Source organism: Anguilla anguilla, chromosome 5 (assembly GCF_013347855.1).
Source record: "Anguilla anguilla isolate fAngAng1 chromosome 5, fAngAng1.pri, whole genome shotgun sequence".
Lineage (NCBI taxonomy): Eukaryota > Metazoa > Chordata > Actinopteri > Anguilliformes > Anguillidae > Anguilla > Anguilla anguilla.
Window position 1 is genome coordinate 24,248,652 of NC_049205.1, and position 18,304 is coordinate 24,266,955.

Sequence of the window (18,304 nt, forward strand, 5' to 3'; positions counted from 1 at the left end):
TCCCAACGCCGCTTGCGGCTTTAATTATTATTATTAGGGGTCCAAGTAGCGAAGCTGGTGGAACCCTATTGTATTTGTTAGGATTATTAGGGGTCCAAGCAGCGAAGCTGGTGGAACCCTATTGTATCTGTTAGGATTATTATTATTAGGGGTCCAAGCAGCGAAGCTGGTGGAACCCTATTGTATCTGTTAGGATTATTATTATTATTATTATTATTATTATTATTATTAGGGGTCCAAGCAGCGAAGCTGGTGGAACCCTATTGTATCTGTTAGGATTATTATTAGGGGTCCAAACAGCGAAGCTGGTGGAACCCTATTGTTTTTGTTAGGATTATTCTTATTATTTTTCTCTGCTAAAAGTGTCTGAGGCTCAGCACCCATAAGTCCTAGAGCAACCAAATTTGGCAGGTGGGTTCCTATGGGCCCCCACTACTCAGGCACTAAAAATCACCTATGTCGGCCCAATGGTGGTGCTATAACAAAGGGTCACACGTAAAAGGCCATAACTCCCACACCATAAGTTAGATCAACACAAAACTTAATCGACCTATGCATTTGAACGTGCTCTACAACTTTACCATTGGCACCACCTATGTCCACCATATTGTTTGCTCGCCATTTAGACTTTTTAGTTGGGTCGTGGAAGTTTTCTCCGCTAAAATGTCTGAGGCGCAGCAATCATAAGTTGCAGACCAACCAAATTTGGTAGGTGGGTTCCTATGGCCCCCCACTACTCAGTCACTACAAATCACCTATGTCGGCCAGATGGTGGCGCTATAACAAAGGGTCATACTTTAAAAGGCCATAACTCCTACACCATAAGTTAGATCAACACAAAACTTCATTGACCGACGCATCTGAATGTGCTCTACAACTTTGGGAGCACCTATGTCCGCCATATTGTTTGCCCGCCATTTGGACTTTTTTGTTAGTTGGGGTGCGGAAGAGCTGGAGCTCCAAATCTAAGTGTTACGACATCTAGTAAACTTCTTTACGGCAAGCGACATCCATGGCGACGCAAGTAATCCGACACCGTAGGGTCCAGTTTTCATCAGTGAGGCGAGGGTCTGAACGTCGGGGAAGCAATGGAAGACAGTGACAGCCAGAGTGCATGCTAGGTTATTAAAGGTTTGTTAGTAAAAGCTTTTTGAGAGGATGAATTATTACTTTTCTTTGGCATGGATCCATTTGAAGACAGTATCGGGGGAGTTCGTTCAGTCTTTAAATCTGTCATTATGGTGAGAAATAGCTAAACCATTTTATTGGTAGGTTTTGAGTTTCTGTGCAAACGCTCGAAAACACGCTGGTATAATAAAACAATGATGGCAATACATGTATAGTCCGCTTCGTTCCGTTGCTACCATAACATAACGACCTACAGCTGCAGTTTCTCGCTGCAATTACTAATATTGACCATAAACAAAAGACGCAATTTATGCTGTAGTCTGCCAATGTCTAAATAAATAATACGGTCCATTTGAAGACAATATCGGGTGAGTTCCTTTAGTCTTTGAATCCGTCATTATGCTGAGAGAAACCGTATTCTCAATTTAATCTCTAAATTGACTGTAAGCTTTGGGTTGTAACTAGGTAGTTGTTTCGTAGGTGACTTAACTCGTCTTAACTATCGCTTGTATTTTTGCATAGACTGCGTTTTTGCTGTTCTTGTTTGTGTTAGTGTTAATCAGTTTAACCTACAGGGTCCAAGTGGAACTATGCGGTTGTTCCCTGCACTCGGAATATATAGTCCGCTTCGTTCCATTGCTACCATAAGATAACAGACTATCTTGTGTCTACAGCTGCAGTTTCTCGCTGCAATTTCTAACATTGAATATTCACAAAAGACGCAATGTATGCTGTACTCTGCCGATGTCTAAATAAATAATACGCTACGGTAAAGCTTTAAGAGGATGAATCATTACTTTTCTTTGACATGGATCCATTTGAAGACAATAACGGGTGAGTTCGTTACTCTTTAAATCCGTCATTATACTGAGAGAAATCGTATTCTCAATTTAATCTCTAAATTGACTGTAAGGTTAGGGTTGTAACTAGTTAGCTGTTTCGTAGGTGACTTAGTTAATGCACTCGTCTTAACTATTGCTTGTATTTTTGCATAGACTGCGTTCTGGCTGTTCTTGTTTGTGTTAGTGTTAATCAGTTTAACCTACAGGGTCCAAGTTGAACCATGCGGTTGTTCCCTGCACTTAGAACGGTAGGCTGCTGCCCTCTAGGGTTTTCGACATACTTGTTCCTGGTTATGGTTATACACTTTGTTGTACGTCGCTCTGGATAAGAGCTTCTGCCAAATGCCTGTAATGTACTGGTATGTGATATTCCGTAGCAACAAGATAAACCAGACATTAGCCCTAAATAATATGCCAATACAGCAGTGAAAACGCTGCTCACTGAATAACGAAATAAACGAGACGTTTTTTTTTTAAATTATACCATGTCATTATCTGGGACTACGCATTTAATAAATATACAATCTTACCATCGGGTTTACGCGTAGAGATGTCCCTTTTGCGAATGAGTGGTCATATATTGTCTTGGACAATCCGTTTGTGAAATATAGGCGCATATGTGACGCCTGCGTCGGCTATCTTCATAAAGAGCTGTGCATAATACCACAGGTGTTGCTTACGACGTTGTTGCCCTTTTTAGTGCAATTTGGCTTGATTGACAACTCATTTATTCCGTAGGTGAGAGTATAAGCTTTCTAACGATGTATAACATGTCTGATTTTGCTTTTGGAATAGCGTTTTATAGGTCAGCGTTACCGAACATTTTCTCATCTGCCAATGTCTAAGTAAATAAAACGGTCGGCTGCTCTGCGGCCAGCACGCAGATCGCGACTTGATATCTCGTCTTTTGTTTCGTTTTTTCTCAATGTCGCATTTATTATTTGAAATGTGTATTTATGTGTTATTATTCTATCTGTCTCTGAGGCGCTCTGAAATGTTTATTCTCTGCTAAGCTGAGCAATGGATTGGAATAGGTTTGTGTCTGATGTAGTGTTGCACGGTACACCAAAATTTCAGCACTTTTTCGGTACTTAAAAAAAAAAAAAAAGAAACGGTTCGGTATTAGAATTTTCCGACGTTCGGTAGTTTTGCATCAAATGTAAAAGCCAGGGAAAATTGTCTCCCGCATTACTGATTGAGAGGATGACAAGTGTAATTTGTCAGAATCTTCGCTAGAAGGCAGTAGCAACTAAGGTTGCCAAGTGAGGTGACTTGCGCTTGTGCACTCAGCTCCTTGATACAGCGCAAGCTTTGACTCAGTTCACTTCAGTAGCAATAGGTGTTCCAATTTGGCAATATTTTATTATAGATAGATGCTGTATTGTTATTAAAATATGCTGTTTTTAAATCTATTTAAAGGTGAAAGACCTGTTTTACAGATTATTTAGTTTACAACTGTTTAATTTTTGAAATATATTTAACATATTTTTCTATTGTTCAGTGTTGTAACACTATAGGCCTATGCATATTAATATGTTGAAGCGGCTTCAACTTAAAGGTTGTTAATGAACCAGGTTGTTAATAAACCATGAATTCGAAAATGAGGTCAACCCTTGTGGACATTACGTTTCTGATCTATTAAGGTAATTTCAGTATCGTTAGGTACCGAGTATCGAATTAGCATTGTTTAAGTTTCAAGTATCATTTCAGTATTGAGTATCGTGATACTAAACCTGGTATCAGTATCAAAGTCAAAATTTTGGTATCGTGACAACACTAGTGTGACACCTGTTTTAGTTGCGGCATGGAAGCGCTGCAGCTGTACATACACACAGGGCCATATATGTGTTATGACATCCCATCTAAGTGTTACGACATAGTAAAGGCCTTTACGGGAAGCGGCCAGGACACATCCATGGCAACGCAACTAAGTTTTCCGACAGCGTCTCTTAGCACAAAATTGGCCATAAGTCATCAATATTTTATACAATCATCATGATATTCTGTAGATATGTTGGGTGAAGGCATATGATCATGAGGAAAAAGCCATTTTAAAATCGCTCCATAGGGGGCGCGATGGTGCCAATGCTTGGACCCCTCCCAACGCCGCTTGCGGCTTTAATATGTATTTGATTTTGAATACAGAGACAAAGAGCCAAATTACCTTTGTGTGCACACAAAATAGTGTAGATTATGGTCAATTCTGTAAATTCAGATGAAATTATTTTGAATTTCTACAAATAAATTTCAACATTCACATTCATTTTCACTTCCCAATAAACAAGTTTAGATTAACTGGACTTACTCAAAGGTACATTGAACCTGCAGCCTTGATACGCCCCAAAGACACCATGGTGAAGCTACTGGCATAGAGGAAAAATAAAAAAAACGTCTAAAAAGCCAAAACTTGACAAAGAAGTAGTTGCGTAAAATAATAATCAGAACCAATGTCTGCTTCACACACTTTGTGTCGGTTCCAGGCAGCTGACATTTTGGGAAAGATATCGTGGCAGCATTCCAATGGACCCTGCTCACATTTCTTACTGTACATAACAATCAAACCAATAGATGAATAAATACAAAACCAATATGTGTGAATGACTAACCAATACATGCTCATAGCAAACAAATATACAGTATATGTGAAGAAAACCAAAGTTTGTGACAATAACAAACCAATATACAAGCATAAATGTAAAACCAATGTAACCAATGTAAACAACAAACCAAAATATGTGCAAATTATTCATTCATACATGCGTATATTAAACCAATATGCATGTGAAGCAAACCAGTATGCATGACAATCAAACCAATAGATGCATAAATTAAAAACCAATGTATACATAAATGACAAACAAATTAACACGCCAGTGACAAACTGACTGAAGCGTCAATGAAAAACCAGTACATACGCATATCAAACCAATATATATGCCAGGAAACCAATACACTTGTACACTATATGGATTATTTTTTTCCTAAATGGTGCCCCATATACGTGTCCATCATTAATTCATAACAATGGCATAGTTTAACTGAACGAAGTGGGAATGGATGAGTTTTGGTTTCATCATGTTTTAAATACATGTATTTCATAATTTATGTCCTGCTTCAGCATATATTCAGCAATAATGTCAGCTGGGGGCCAAAGTAAACAAAGGGTAAGAGTATTTCTTTTCTTCTCTGTTTCTGCTTCATGTGTGATATTGTTATCAGGAGTATGTCTGTTTTCAACATAAGAATAGGATAACACAAGGAAGTTCTGCATGTGGGTACGATGGACAATGAGGGCTAACATGGAGGAGGGTAGTTCTGGGACAATGGAACTAACTGTTCCCGAGGTGTCGTGGGCCTAACTTGACGAACCACTGGTGAAGGGAGGTGCCCACTTGATAACCCTGGTGATATGCTGGCTCGCACTGCCTATGTATCTACACGTTGGGTTGTGGTGGTCATTAGGGGCCATGTGGTAGGGTATGTAGCATCGGCATTGTCAATACCTGGAGCTCGCATCAACGGAGCACGGGTCTGTTGAAGTTGGCAATGCTGTTTGGGGGCCGCTATGGGCCATGTAATACATTCGTAGTGTATAGTCCCATAGTATAAATATTCATAGGCATGTTAGACTTTCTTTTGGCAATGGGATTGGGTTTCATCATTGAGTGCTTATTCTTTTCATTAGGGCACAAGTATCTTGTGTTTATTATAAATAAAATACATTTGCTTTTTATTTATTTCATATAGCTATTGCCAAGCAACAAAACAACAAGTCTATCCCATGTGGCATGCTTGTAACATACAGAATGTAAATAAAGCATACATATAGAAGGTTATGTAAAGCCTACAGAAAATTAAGACTGGCTGAAAAATGTTTCTTAATCTTCCAAATTGACATGACGACATACACAAATTAACTGTATTTAAAAGATGATGAAACCACAACTCATCCAATCCCACATACATACCATTTTTGGCAATAAACAAAAAAACCTTCCAAATTGGTTTCTGGTTTAAACATCCATGCTCAGTCTGCTCTTTTGCCAAACGAAAACTAGAGCCCATATACATCACCAGGTGCTGAGTATCTTCTCCGGTCGTGCTCTGCCAGGCTTTTACTACAGCCACCTTTCATGGCTAGTTGCCTTACATTTTCTCTTTAGAAAATACATCAAGAGCGGAGGCTAAACAGCTTCCACCTGCGCTGCCTGAGGTACATACTGACAATCACCTGGAGGGACAGGATCACACACACTGCAGTCCTGGAGAGAGCACGGCTTCCCAGTATGTACTCTCTCCTGAGGCAACGTCTCCACTGGCTGGACCATGTCCGGCGGATGGACGACGGATGAATCCCGAAGGACATTCTTTATACAGAGCTATCATCTGGAAAGAGGCCAACTGGCCGCCCACAGCTACGCTATAAGGATGTCTGCAAGCAAGACCTCAAGTCCTTCAACATCAACCCTGTCACCTGAGAAGATGCCACTCAGGACCATCTTCAGTGGCAGCAGACACTCTGCAGTGGGCTGCTGACCTATGAAGCCATCTTGGCTCAACACCGTGAAGCAAAGAGAACAAAGAGGAAGCACCAACAACAGGACACCACCACACCATCAACATCATCAGGGCCGGCCTACACATGTAACACCTGTGGCCGAGTCTGCCTCTCACGGATTGGACTCCACAGCCACAGCAGACGCTGTGCTAAAACCCCAGGCACGAGACTGCAATGCCAATGATGTTTGAGATCATTGTCTTGTGGTAGAATGAAGTGCTGTCTGATGAGTTTGGAGGCATTTGCTTGAACTTGAGCACATAAGATGCTTCTGTATACATCAGAATTCATTCTGCTGCTGCTATTAACAGTTACATCATCAATGAAGACAAGTGAGCCAGTACCTCTGGCAGCCATACATGTCCAAACAGTTACACCCTGCCACCATGTTTCACAGATAAGGTTGCTTTGGATCTTGGGGAGTTCCTTTTGGCCTCCACACTTGCCATCACTCTGATACAAGTTAATCTTGGTATCTCATCTGTCCACAAGACCTTTTTCCGGAACTCCGAGCTCCGCAGGCTCTTTTAGGTACTTCTTAGCAAGCTGGTGGTTTGCATCTTGCAGTTTGGCTTCTGTAGTTCTGTTTGTGAAGTATTCTGCGGACAGTAGTTGCTGACTCATCCATGCCTGCCTCCCAAAGCGTGTTTCCGATTTGTCAGACAGGTGTTTAGAGGTTTTTCTGCATTATGGTGGGTAAGAATTCTTTGGTTATCAACTGTATAGGTCTTCCTTGGCCTACCAAGTCCTTTGTGATTACTGAGCTCACCAGTGCTCTCTTTCTTCTTTCTACAGTTACAGATTTTGGTAAGCCTACGGTTTAGCCTTAGACTCTTTAATAAAAGTTGAGAATCTGCACTTAAACTGCATGTGATGTTTGATTACAAATTGAAAGGCATCTGCCTTTTCCCGGACATGGCATATTTAGTTCTATCACACCGTATGTACAATGGTTTCATCTATGGAGGATATACTCCAGCTGAACTGAGTGTGATACACAGTTATACACTGGCTGTGTCCCAATACGAAAGCAGCTGCCTTAGAAGGAAGCATTTGAAGGCAGCATTTTCACTATTTTCAGAAATTTTCAAACTTTTCTTTCGTAGGCACGTCCCAAACCGAAGTCATCAAAACATGCGTCCTTCTAAGCTGCCTCGATGCGATTTCCTCAGAGTTCTCACTTCCGTTAAATTAATTGTGGTGGAAATGTGAATATACAGTGAACACAATTGTGTGTTATAGTCACATCTAAAAGAAAATTTAAATTATTTAATACACTGGAATAATGTATTTAATGTTTTTAAACCCCGGTCAGTGAAATGGATCTAACCAGCTAACTTACTTGTAATCACATTACTTCCCAATAGAACAACGTAGCTAGCGTTAACTTGGCTTTAGAACATACAGCGAACCACTGAAATCATGATAATCTGGTTTAAACAAAAAAATAAGTAGCCAAACTAGTTATGTAGTTATGTAGTTAGCTGAACATAAAACAAATTTTGTTTTCCCTTAAATATAGAATTAGAACAATTATGGCAATAACCACAGAATCCATATTTATTTGCGTAGTCTGTCAGTTGGAAAGTTAAAGACGTCAGCTGTAACAGTAAACACTGATCTCGAGCGGGCACGCAAACTCTCTGTAATGTCATCCTGCCTTCAAAGTGCGTCCCAAATTCATTGCCTTTTGAGGTGCTGTCAGGCAAAATTTCATCCCCCCTATTCACTTCTGGGTTACGTTGTGCCGTTACATTGCGCCGATTGGCCAGATCTCTCTGTCCGAAGATTCACATTCAAATAAGCTTTATTAGCATGACGTGTATATATACTCACCGGCCACTTCATTAGGTACACCTGTTCAACTGCTTGTTAGCGCAAATATCTAATCAGCCAATCACGTGGCAGCAACTCAATGCATTTAGGCATGTAGACATGGTCAAGACAATCTGCTTAAGTTCAAACCAAGCATGAGAATGGGGAAGAATGGTGATTTAAGTGACTTTGAACGTGGCATGGTTGTTGGTGCCAGACGGGCTGGTTTGAGTATTTCAGAAACTGCTGGGATTTTCATGCACAACCATCTCTAGGGTTTACAGAGAATGGTCCGAAAAAGAGAAAATATCCAGTGAGCGGCAGTTCTCTGGGCGAAAATGCCTTGTTGATGGCATGATAGAAAGGCAACAGTAACTCAAATAACTACTCTAGTGTTGTGTCGTTCGCGAACAATTCGTTCGAAAGAACGAATCTTTTGGGTGAACTAACTGAACTGAATCACTTCCTGAAACGATTTGTTCAGTTCAGTTGAGCTCTCAGTCTGTTGCGAGCGAACGTGAACTGGTCGTTCAAAGACTGACTACCGTTCGCAGACTCAGTGAATGAATCAGTTCAGTGATTTGTTCACTGAACGTACTAGGGATGTGATGGTACACTGAACTGACGTACGCCCAAATCGTTCGTGAACGACACAACACTAGCCTGAATCGTTTGCGAACAACACAACACTAGTTTGTTCCTCTTGCTGTAGCGAATGCAAGGAGCGAGGAGTCTCTGGGGAGGAGAGTGGGTATGATATGGAATAATGGATAATAAATGGATAATAATTGAACATCACTGTCAAGTGTGCTTTTATTTTCAATGAAATACGACTTTTTTTTAACATGTCTCAAAGTAGGCTAGCCAAGGCTACTATTTTATCGACTAAATTTTATGAGAAAACGATCTATCTACTTAGCCAATGTATATCAGCACTTTCTCTTTCAAGCAGCCGTTAGAACAAGTCAGGGTAAAGAAATCAGCATCCATGGCTAAAACAACCAATTTTGGGAAACTTGTTTCAAACGAAATTGTTTAGAATAAAATCGAAACTAAAACATTTTATAAAAAATCGGGAAATAAAGTGTTTGGTTCTTTGGCTATTAAATATTCTGTGGGAAAATGCTCTGACCCATAGACCGTATAAAAATATGGACAAAGTGCTTCATGACCTCACCCACTGATCTGCTATGATTAGTGCTCACTGGTGCATGAAGCCCAAATTAGGGCGCAGCCACATTGCCCGTTGCAACCAATGCAAGCGCAATGGAGCGAAAGACGAGTCCACAACTACAGGAAAATCCACCCCGACTACCTTACATGGTAATTAGACACGCCCACGTCTGGACAACAAGCGTGGCCTTGCAACCACAGAACCGTACTGTCATAACATTTCAAAAAAGTTAATTGTGCAAGATATGTTTAGTGTTACGATATTTACATAAAAAAATAGATCATTAGCTTACTAGCTAGCTAGTTATATAGACAGAAAGATAACAGAACTCTAGATAGCTAGACAGATGTATCACAAGATAGCTAGCTAGCAAGTTAGCTAGATAGACAGATAGATCGATAGCAAGACAGTAAGCTCGCTCTCACTAGCTAAGCAAATCCCGCTAGCTTGTCTTCTTAAAGAAGCTTCAAAACTGCTTACAAATCTGATTTCACCAACAACATATACAAATTATAAAAGACGAGACTATGAGAATCAACTGAAACCCCAAACTGGTCAGAAATCGCGTTTTGACATAGAACCTTGTTTATCTGAAAGTGTCTCAAATGTATTAACCGAAAGAACTGGAGAGAAGAATCCTTAGAATAGCGGTTAGTACAGTTGAACGCAGCACACAACATTTTTGGACCTTGGACTTTTAAATGGTGAGATCGTATGTAGCTAGCTAATCGGAATAAAACAGAGACTGTAAAAAATATGGACAAAGCTACTGTGACGTCACCCATTGACTCTTCGTGGGGCTCTAAAACACGTTTTGAAGCTCAATGGCGGGCACGGCCATGTTGTCGATTAGGAGCCAAAACCATAGAGTTAAGCGGTTCTGTGATTTTTACAATGTGATTGACAGTCCGATGTGAGAAAACCCATCAACCTGAACGAATGATTGCAGAACGAACTTGAGGCTAGCTGACTGTCTGCCGTTATATTTTAAAATATATTATCGAATGTTTACGGAGTTCAATTTCGATCTGTGACTGTACTGTGTCATGTAATCACGTTATATGTATGACATTAATAATACAATTATGTTCAGTTATCTTCAATTTATGTTTCTCAGCAAAACGAATATGCTTAGCTAGCATATCAGCTTGCCAGTGAGCTAGGTCGGCTATCCGTGGTTAGCTCACGCATTAGCAATATGAACTACAGGGGAAGAACATTGGCTACACTGATGTTCAATCAATCAGAGATGTGTAGGCTACTGGTGATTTGACTAGGCTAATTTTCATATAACTGTCTGGTAGACCTGCTGTTAACCAAGCAAGTTATCGTCATAGGTTTTCGCCACAGTCAGTTAATGAGCCAGTAACTGCTCCATCGCCATTTGTGGTGTTCACTTGCTGGGTGACGCTAGCTGACCAATCGTTTGCAAGTTACTTTTTACCGAATAAAAATTAACACTGTCAGCGGTGATTAACAAATCTACCAAGTATTTTAATAACTGATCTGCAGGCGTGTAAATATGACAACGCACTCTGTACAGCTAGCTTTCCACCTGGTGCATGAAGACAAAAATAATGTACATTGAATTTCTAATTATTATTAGGCTATTTTTTTTTCCTTGTAGATCATCAAAACCAATGGAGAAAAGCCAATATACGCAAGGAGCCCCCAGGACCGATTCTGAGAACCACTGTCTTAAATGCTCTTGTCGGTCTCTTAAATGCTAAAAACATGTTCCTTTCTAAATGCCAATCTTGCAAAGATGGTTAATTTCGTTAAATTCTGCGTGTGTAATTTCATCATGTGTTGTATGTTATCCAGCAAATAAACCTTAAGACTCTTAATTCCCTTCGTGAAACTGAATATTTTGCAGTGTTCATCCCAAAATCGCGATTATAGTAGCTTTGTCACATGCGTGAAGCATGGCCCAGGTAGACATTTACGGAATGTACACGACTGACAAGCCATCAAACACGTTTGAAAAATTGAATATTTGCCGGTTAGGTTTAGCTAGCTAGTCAAATTCCTTGGTAGCCGAAGTTGCGAACTGTTTTAGCATAGGCTACTGGACTACCAAATATAGCAAGCTGATTATGCTTTCTGCCAACTAATTATTTGGTTAAGTAGGCTAAAGGAAATAGCAAAAATGACTCGGCTACTGAAAAACTTCAGAGGAGGATTATTTTATGGTCGTCTAGTGCAGCTGTAAATAGCAGACGCCATAATGAAATCACTACGAAATGGGATGCCTGCATTTTCTGACTTTGCACCGTTGGACCGTGGTCGGAGCTGCAATGTCAAGGCCAAGAGGTGCCACCTCCCACCCAGTGACCATAGACTGTAGCCCCTACTGTAGCGTAGTCCTTCGCAGTAATCAGGAAGTGACGCAAACTGTACCTCATTGGTCCACAACAAATATTATAACAGTGCCCAAATGACACAATAAATCATGAAATCTACCCATGGACAGTCATAAGACGAATTAAATACACATATTGTGACTATTTGTTCTCATGAGAAAAAATTATTGACTTCATATTTTGACCACATTTGTACCGTAGACTTACATGGAAACCGGATATGAAAACACCTATACTGGAGCCAACCGTAGTGGCGCTAGTTAGCAACCAGGAACAACAAGACCAGGAAATGAGCTTCAAAAATGAAGTCTGGTTTTGGCCGCTTGGAATAAAACGACACAGCATCACACCTGCCGCTGAAGCACTCTGCCTGGCTGCGAGGATGGGGAAATCCTTATATGGTCATACGGTAGTAGGACAAGCCACATTGCAGGCAGGAAATTAACCCAGATTTGGGAATCTTGGCGGAATTATTTTTTAAAATCAGACCCAGGGGAGACATTACAAGGGATGGCATTAACTAGTTAAACCATCACTTCTTGTGTAAAAAATTTATTGACTTTATATTTCCTCAGAGAAAATTGGCCTCTTTTCAGGCTTTCCCCATTGACTTAACATTGGGTGGGCGGGGTTTCAAGTTCTTTTTGCAACGAGGCGTTGCAGTTCACGCAGTAGCCACTGGGGTAAAAGGCTTCACTCATGGAGGCGAGTTGTTGCCCCTTGGTGTAACCGCAGTGACTTCCACCTACTGTGACGTCATGTGCATACCCTCTATATACGGTCTGAAGTCCTCTCTTCTTCCTCTCCTTTCTCTATTGGCAATAGGAGGAGCTCAGCTGTTCATTCGTTCACGTCACCCTCTATCTCACTCCCTTCTTCCTTCCTTCCTGCAACACAGGGAAACCTAGCGCTAGAACTCGCAGGTTTTCTACGAACAAAACCCACTACAAGCCTTTCATTGTCAAATTAACGACCTGGGAACAGGGTGAGTTAAATATTTGTTGGCTAAGTTCTAAAAGTAACATAAAATAAACAGGTTAAATATTTAGGAATGCAAATCAGGCTGACCGCGTACAATTTATGGCGAAATCCCCTACGATATACAATGACGAATCCCGTAAAACATTTTAAAAACGCTGCTTGGAAAGGTTCCGGTTTTGTTTTGGCATTCAAGTCTTGGTTTAGTACTGTAATCCTGCTCAAATGTCTAACCAGGTCAGTAACTACAGCCAAGATGTCGTCTTTTTAATTTCACTTCCACATTCTTTCATGCCACAAACAGATGGCGTCGGGGGGATGGAGAGAAAGAAAGAACCGCATGAACGAATGCAGCAGTGCGCTCCTCGTCGTCTGTCCATCACAGTGTTGTGCCGTAGTCTATACGAATGATGTGTATCACCGACTGAACCAAAACAGAAGCAATAGCAAACCGTTCCGGTTGTAGGCTGAAGAAAGTTCCGGTTCAAATATGCTTCCCTTTTAAGTTGCTGACACGTGCTTGTGGTATAAACAGTAAATGCTTACTGCTTAGCAGTCATGTGCAAGTTAATTATTAGAAGAGGAAATTCCCCATTGCAATCAGCAATCCTGTTGCATTCAGTAAATTCGTTAGTAAACCTTGAAGTAGTTTCGCTATACAGTATACCAAGTCAGCAAGCAGCTTAAAAATTATATAAGAAATGGACCTGCAAGATGTGATACGGCTATGTTTCAAGTGTTGGCAAGCTTGCAAGGAAATTTGGTCCTAAGGAGATGACGGATAAATTCCGGTTATTTGGGAAATATTTGTAAGTAGATTAGTGCTTTTAAAGGCGGAGGAACATCTGTAGTGTAAATCGTGGAAATCAGTTTTCATCTGATAAAACTAAGTTCATAGAACTTGCAATACAATGAAATTGCTACTTTTTCATGTATGGTTTACTTGCACTACAGCTGATCCTAGGGCATGGTGACCCAAAACAAAAATGTTATGGTGGCCCCAAAGTGCTCCAAAATAGAAAATAAAAAGAAAAAATACTTTTTAAAAGTTTGGAATTGAGTGGCCCTAAACCAGGGCGTATAATGTTTGCCGGCTGCTTTCACTTACGCCAACACCGAAGTATGCTACTCGCGGTTGAAAGAAGTATTGATTTACATGTACAGCATTTAGCATTTAAATGAACGCTGATTTTGGCCATGTGGACCTCCTGGTTTAGTTTTTTAAATACTTTTACATCCGTGTACTTCTTGTTTTTATGGTTAATGTTTCAGTATGGAGTATGCAAAAAACTACACCGTTATAGTTCTGATTTATATATTTTTAGGGGATCTACTGACAATTTTAGCTTAGCTAGTTGTACATGGGGGAATAGCTGATTCCTGATGACTGGCTGCAGACTCTTTTGACTCTGTATTATAAACATCACAGTGTTATAAACAGTTTTACAATGGATTCGCGCGCCATTTAGCAGGTTGCAAAAAAATGCTATGTATTCGCTGTTTTTGGGAGTAACCACCGAATTCATACAAACAATACTGAGTATGAATTGGTCTGTCAGTTCATTCGTTTGTCACTGTAGTATTAGGTGTCCGTCACAAGGTACAACTTTAATAATATTATCCATTCACGGCTGGCCTGTCACTTGGGACATTGGTGAGTCAGGATTGGCATCATTGTTTGTATTTTCAAATGAATTGTTATAGTGCTATATGCTTGTCATGACTTGAATCAATTTAGGAGACATTGGGCAGCATTGCTTTGGCAGGACAGCTTTTTAAATTTCTGTGAGGCAAGATAGCCTATATTGTTTGTAGTACAGTAACTTGGGGTCAATTTGATATCAATACTTCTAATGGCAGGCCTAGATTTAGCCAGTTTGAATGAATGACTTACAGACAGTGCTTTGTAAGTGTGAGTAACTTGGCATTTTTGTATGTTGAAAACGTGTTTTTCATGAGGTATCATTTGTTTTTGCACTGTGTTTTTAATGAGTAGCCTAAGTGATAATTAATTAATGTAGGCTATGACAGACATGCATATGGTGCTCTCGCAGAATGATGACACAAGTCTGCCACATATTCTAATAAAAAGAAGCAGTTCTTTTTCACTGCTAACAACAAAAGCTTTTAGCTGACCGCATACGGAGACAGTCACTTTCAGCTCGCTCAGCTTGCTAGTATTCCAGTAAAGCTTGCTACCAAGCATGTTACATTACTGTTCTATATCGCACTCTTTTTCCCTAACAAAAATGATTAGTGTCATTAAAAGTAATGAACCCCCGTTTTCCAATGCATAAATAAGCATTATAACATGGTTTGTGGAGAACCATAGACCGTATAAAAATGTGGAGAACCCACTGTAACTTAGCTAACTAACAACAACAATGTAGCACAGAAGCTAGTTATATTACTAACCAGTTTAGCCAACATTATCTTACAACATTCTATTGCATGTAAAAGTGAACAGGAATTTGTATGCACAGTAAAACTATTTAAAATACATGTTTCATATGATCTTACCTGCAAATAAAACCAAAAAGTTCAGCTGACCACATAGGCAGACGCTCACGCTATGTTCGCCAAGCTTGTAAGTAGTATTTTAGCAAACTTGCTTCCAAGCAAGACGTTCTGTGCCTGCGAATATCACCCTGACTGGTGGCCACTGTCATCTGCTGGCGTCAGCTGGTATCGCATGAGGTAACAGAAAGAAAAAGATTCTTGCAGTAATGTGTATTTAATGAAAAACACGTTTTCAACGTACAAAAATGGCAAGTTACTCACACACTACGTACCTAACATGAACATGCTGAAAATGTCAAAAGTGGAAATGTCCTGAAAGATTTTGCAGATGCAAAAGCAATAGTTTAAATGTTGGATTTTTAGTTAGCCAGCAAGCCAGTGTACCTTGATTTTCTCTTTAATTATCAAGGCAATGACAAGTAATTGGCTAGCATAAGCTGAAGCACCATTCAATGAGTTTGGAGGCATTTGGTTGAACTTGAGCAGATAAGATACTTCAGAGTTCATTTGGCTGCTGCTGTCAGCAGTTCCATCATCAACGAAGACAAGGGGGCCAGTACCTGTGGCAGCCATATACGGCCAAACCATAACACCCCCACCATCATGTTTCACAGATGAGGGGATCTTGGGAAGTTCCCTTAGGGCTCCACACTTTGATCTTTTCATCATTGTGATTAAGGCTGTCAAAAGTGCCATGAAATTGAGTTTGAATATTAGCTTTTGTAATTAGTTAGCCTTTGAATGTACTAAAATATCATTTGCCTACAATTCACCAAAAATAAGCTGCTTATTGTCGGGCGCAATATGTACGTGACGCTCACTCTAAACTGGCCTGCGCATTATTTTCCACAAGCGGGCAGTAGAATAGAGGACATCGGTGAACTTTCATACTAGGTTACCACATCTGGGGCCTCATTTATAAAAACGTATTTCAGATCAACTATGTGGCGCGAAGGTAGAAAATCATGTCAAAGTAGTGATTTATAAAATTTCAACATGACTCGATTTGACCGTGGAAACCGTTGTGGCTCTACGTCAGGTCTTCACTTGACATATGCACACAAGTTCATTTTATAAATGAGCCCCCTGCAGTTTCTACCAAGATAGCACACATATATGGCAAGCCGTTTTAACATTTAATAGCTAGACTGGATATGTATTGCAGATCTCATAAAAAACACGTTTTCAACGTACAAAAATGCCAAGTTACTCACACGTACAAGACATACACCGTCTATAACTCATCCATTCAGACTGCCAAAATCCAGGCCTGCCATTAAAAGTATTATATCAAAATGACGCCAAGTTACGGTACTACAAACAATATAGGCTATCTTGCCTCACCGAAATTAAATAAGATGTATTCCAAAGCAATGCTACCCAATATTTCCTCAATTCTTTCAAGTCACTTGGCCCTGTGTGTATAAGCATGCAGTACATGGACAGGCCAAACATATGTGTGGATGGCTTTCTCACAGTCAAGATTGATTGAATAGGTGTCTATATATCCAATTTGTTTTGGTATGTATGTATTTCGCTGCCCAGCCTTTCTGTTGCGTGAATGATTGTATGTTTCTTGGTATAAATGTGTGTTCGTAAATGTGAATGTAACATGCTGCGACGGAAATGTCCCCATGGGGATAAAGAAGTTCTCTATGTATGTATGTGCAATATGTATTTTACATGCAGTGTTTATTGTATGTAGCAAATATACAATAACTTGTACATTTACTCAAATTGAGCTCAGAAGCAAGTATAAACATGTTTTCTGGAGAAATATGCTTCCTGTAGTTACTCACCAGCAGTTTTCCACATGAATTCCAATGTGTTCCTTGAGGACATTCAAAATATTTGACACTTTGATCTGACACAAAGTTTGCATGACATTGGAAAATGGTAAGATTACAAAACACAGGGCCAGGGTAGATATGGTGCAAAAGCAATAATTGAGAAGTAGTAGACAATTATTAGTGAGGGTTAAAGCAGGTTAAAGAAACGTGTTCCTAGCTGGGCTTGAACCTAGGACCCCACTGTAACCTTGCCCACTAGGCCACAGGCAGACTAGCTGTTTAAACTGTAAATGTTTCAGAGTAAAAAGGTATGGGTATTTTGCGTGTGTATGCAAGTTTTTGATTGGGTCGTGTAGGTGAAGATTTGGCTGGTGTCAGTAAAATGAGCAATGGGGAGACATGTTGTTAGTGGGATAGGGGGCAGAAAAAATAGGAAGAAGAAGAAGAAGTAGAAGAAGAAGAAGAAGGAGAAAATGCAAAATCCCCTTAGTTTGGGGCTTTATTGTGTGGACATGTGTAGTTGTTTATGAATTCTGTCTGTTGAAATGGGGTGAGAATGTACAGAATTTAATGTTTATAAGGGCTGAGTGTCTGTGGCAGTTGTGGTTATTTCTGTGGGGAACCCTGAAAAGTGCCAAACTCTCGGTGCTGTATAGGTATGGGGCATGCCCCCACACCAAGGCGTAACTTGGCGGGATGGCATACCTGCCATCCCAATATCCGTAATTCAATTCTTCCTAGTCAAAAAGAACATTTCAGATATCCACAATGACATTGGGCCTCATTCACCAATATCTTCCTAAGTTTTTTCTTAAATTTGTTCTTGAGAAAAGTCCTAAGAAAAGTCTACGTCAGATTCACGATGCGTTCTTAAACCGCAGAATTGTTTGCACGTGTTCTTAAAATGATGATTCCCATTGTCCTCGTAAATGTAAAGCGCGTGCCAGTTGTTCCTAATTAGCATAGGTAAACGCCCTGCCAATCCCCATAAAAGAGCATGAGACTGCAGGGCCGTGTGCGCACACAGAAATCGAAATGAAAAGTGGAGAGAGAAGTCAAGAATGCCCAAATGAAAATCTAAAGATGCTGGAGCACTGGACTCCAAACTAGGGATGTGACAGTATGAAAAATTTCAC

The 18,304-nt window shown here is 40.1% G+C and overlaps 2 protein-coding genes across 11 annotated transcripts in view; one reads left to right on the forward strand and one right to left on the reverse strand.

The window, feature by feature from the left end:
- Window positions 1-15,473, reverse strand: part of LOC118227968 (ras and EF-hand domain-containing protein-like) — a 74,758-nt gene extending 59,285 nt beyond the window's left edge. For 5 of the 7 annotated variants that reach the window (XM_035419093.1, XM_035419089.1, XM_035419086.1 and 2 more), the window contains exon 1: window positions 15,379-15,436. In XM_035419093.1, coding sequence (XP_035274984.1) covers window positions 15,379-15,413 — 35 coding nt within the window. In that variant the 5' untranslated portion in view covers window positions 15,414-15,436. Of the gene's footprint in view, window positions 1-12,648; window positions 12,760-15,378 lie in introns of those variants that run through there. The other 2 variants (XM_035419101.1, XM_035419099.1) reach the window with 2 other exon arrangements.
- Window positions 12,731-18,304, forward strand: part of LOC118227967 (zinc finger protein 710-like) — an 86,501-nt gene continuing 80,927 nt past the window's right edge. For 2 of the 4 annotated variants that reach the window (XM_035419079.1, XM_035419085.1), the window contains exon 1: window positions 13,321-13,667. In XM_035419079.1, the coding sequence (XP_035274970.1) occupies window positions 13,633-13,667 (35 nt within the window). In that variant the 5' untranslated portion in view covers window positions 13,321-13,632. Of the gene's footprint in view, window positions 12,866-13,320; window positions 13,668-18,304 lie in introns of those variants that run through there. The other 2 variants (XM_035419084.1, XM_035419080.1) reach the window with 2 other exon arrangements.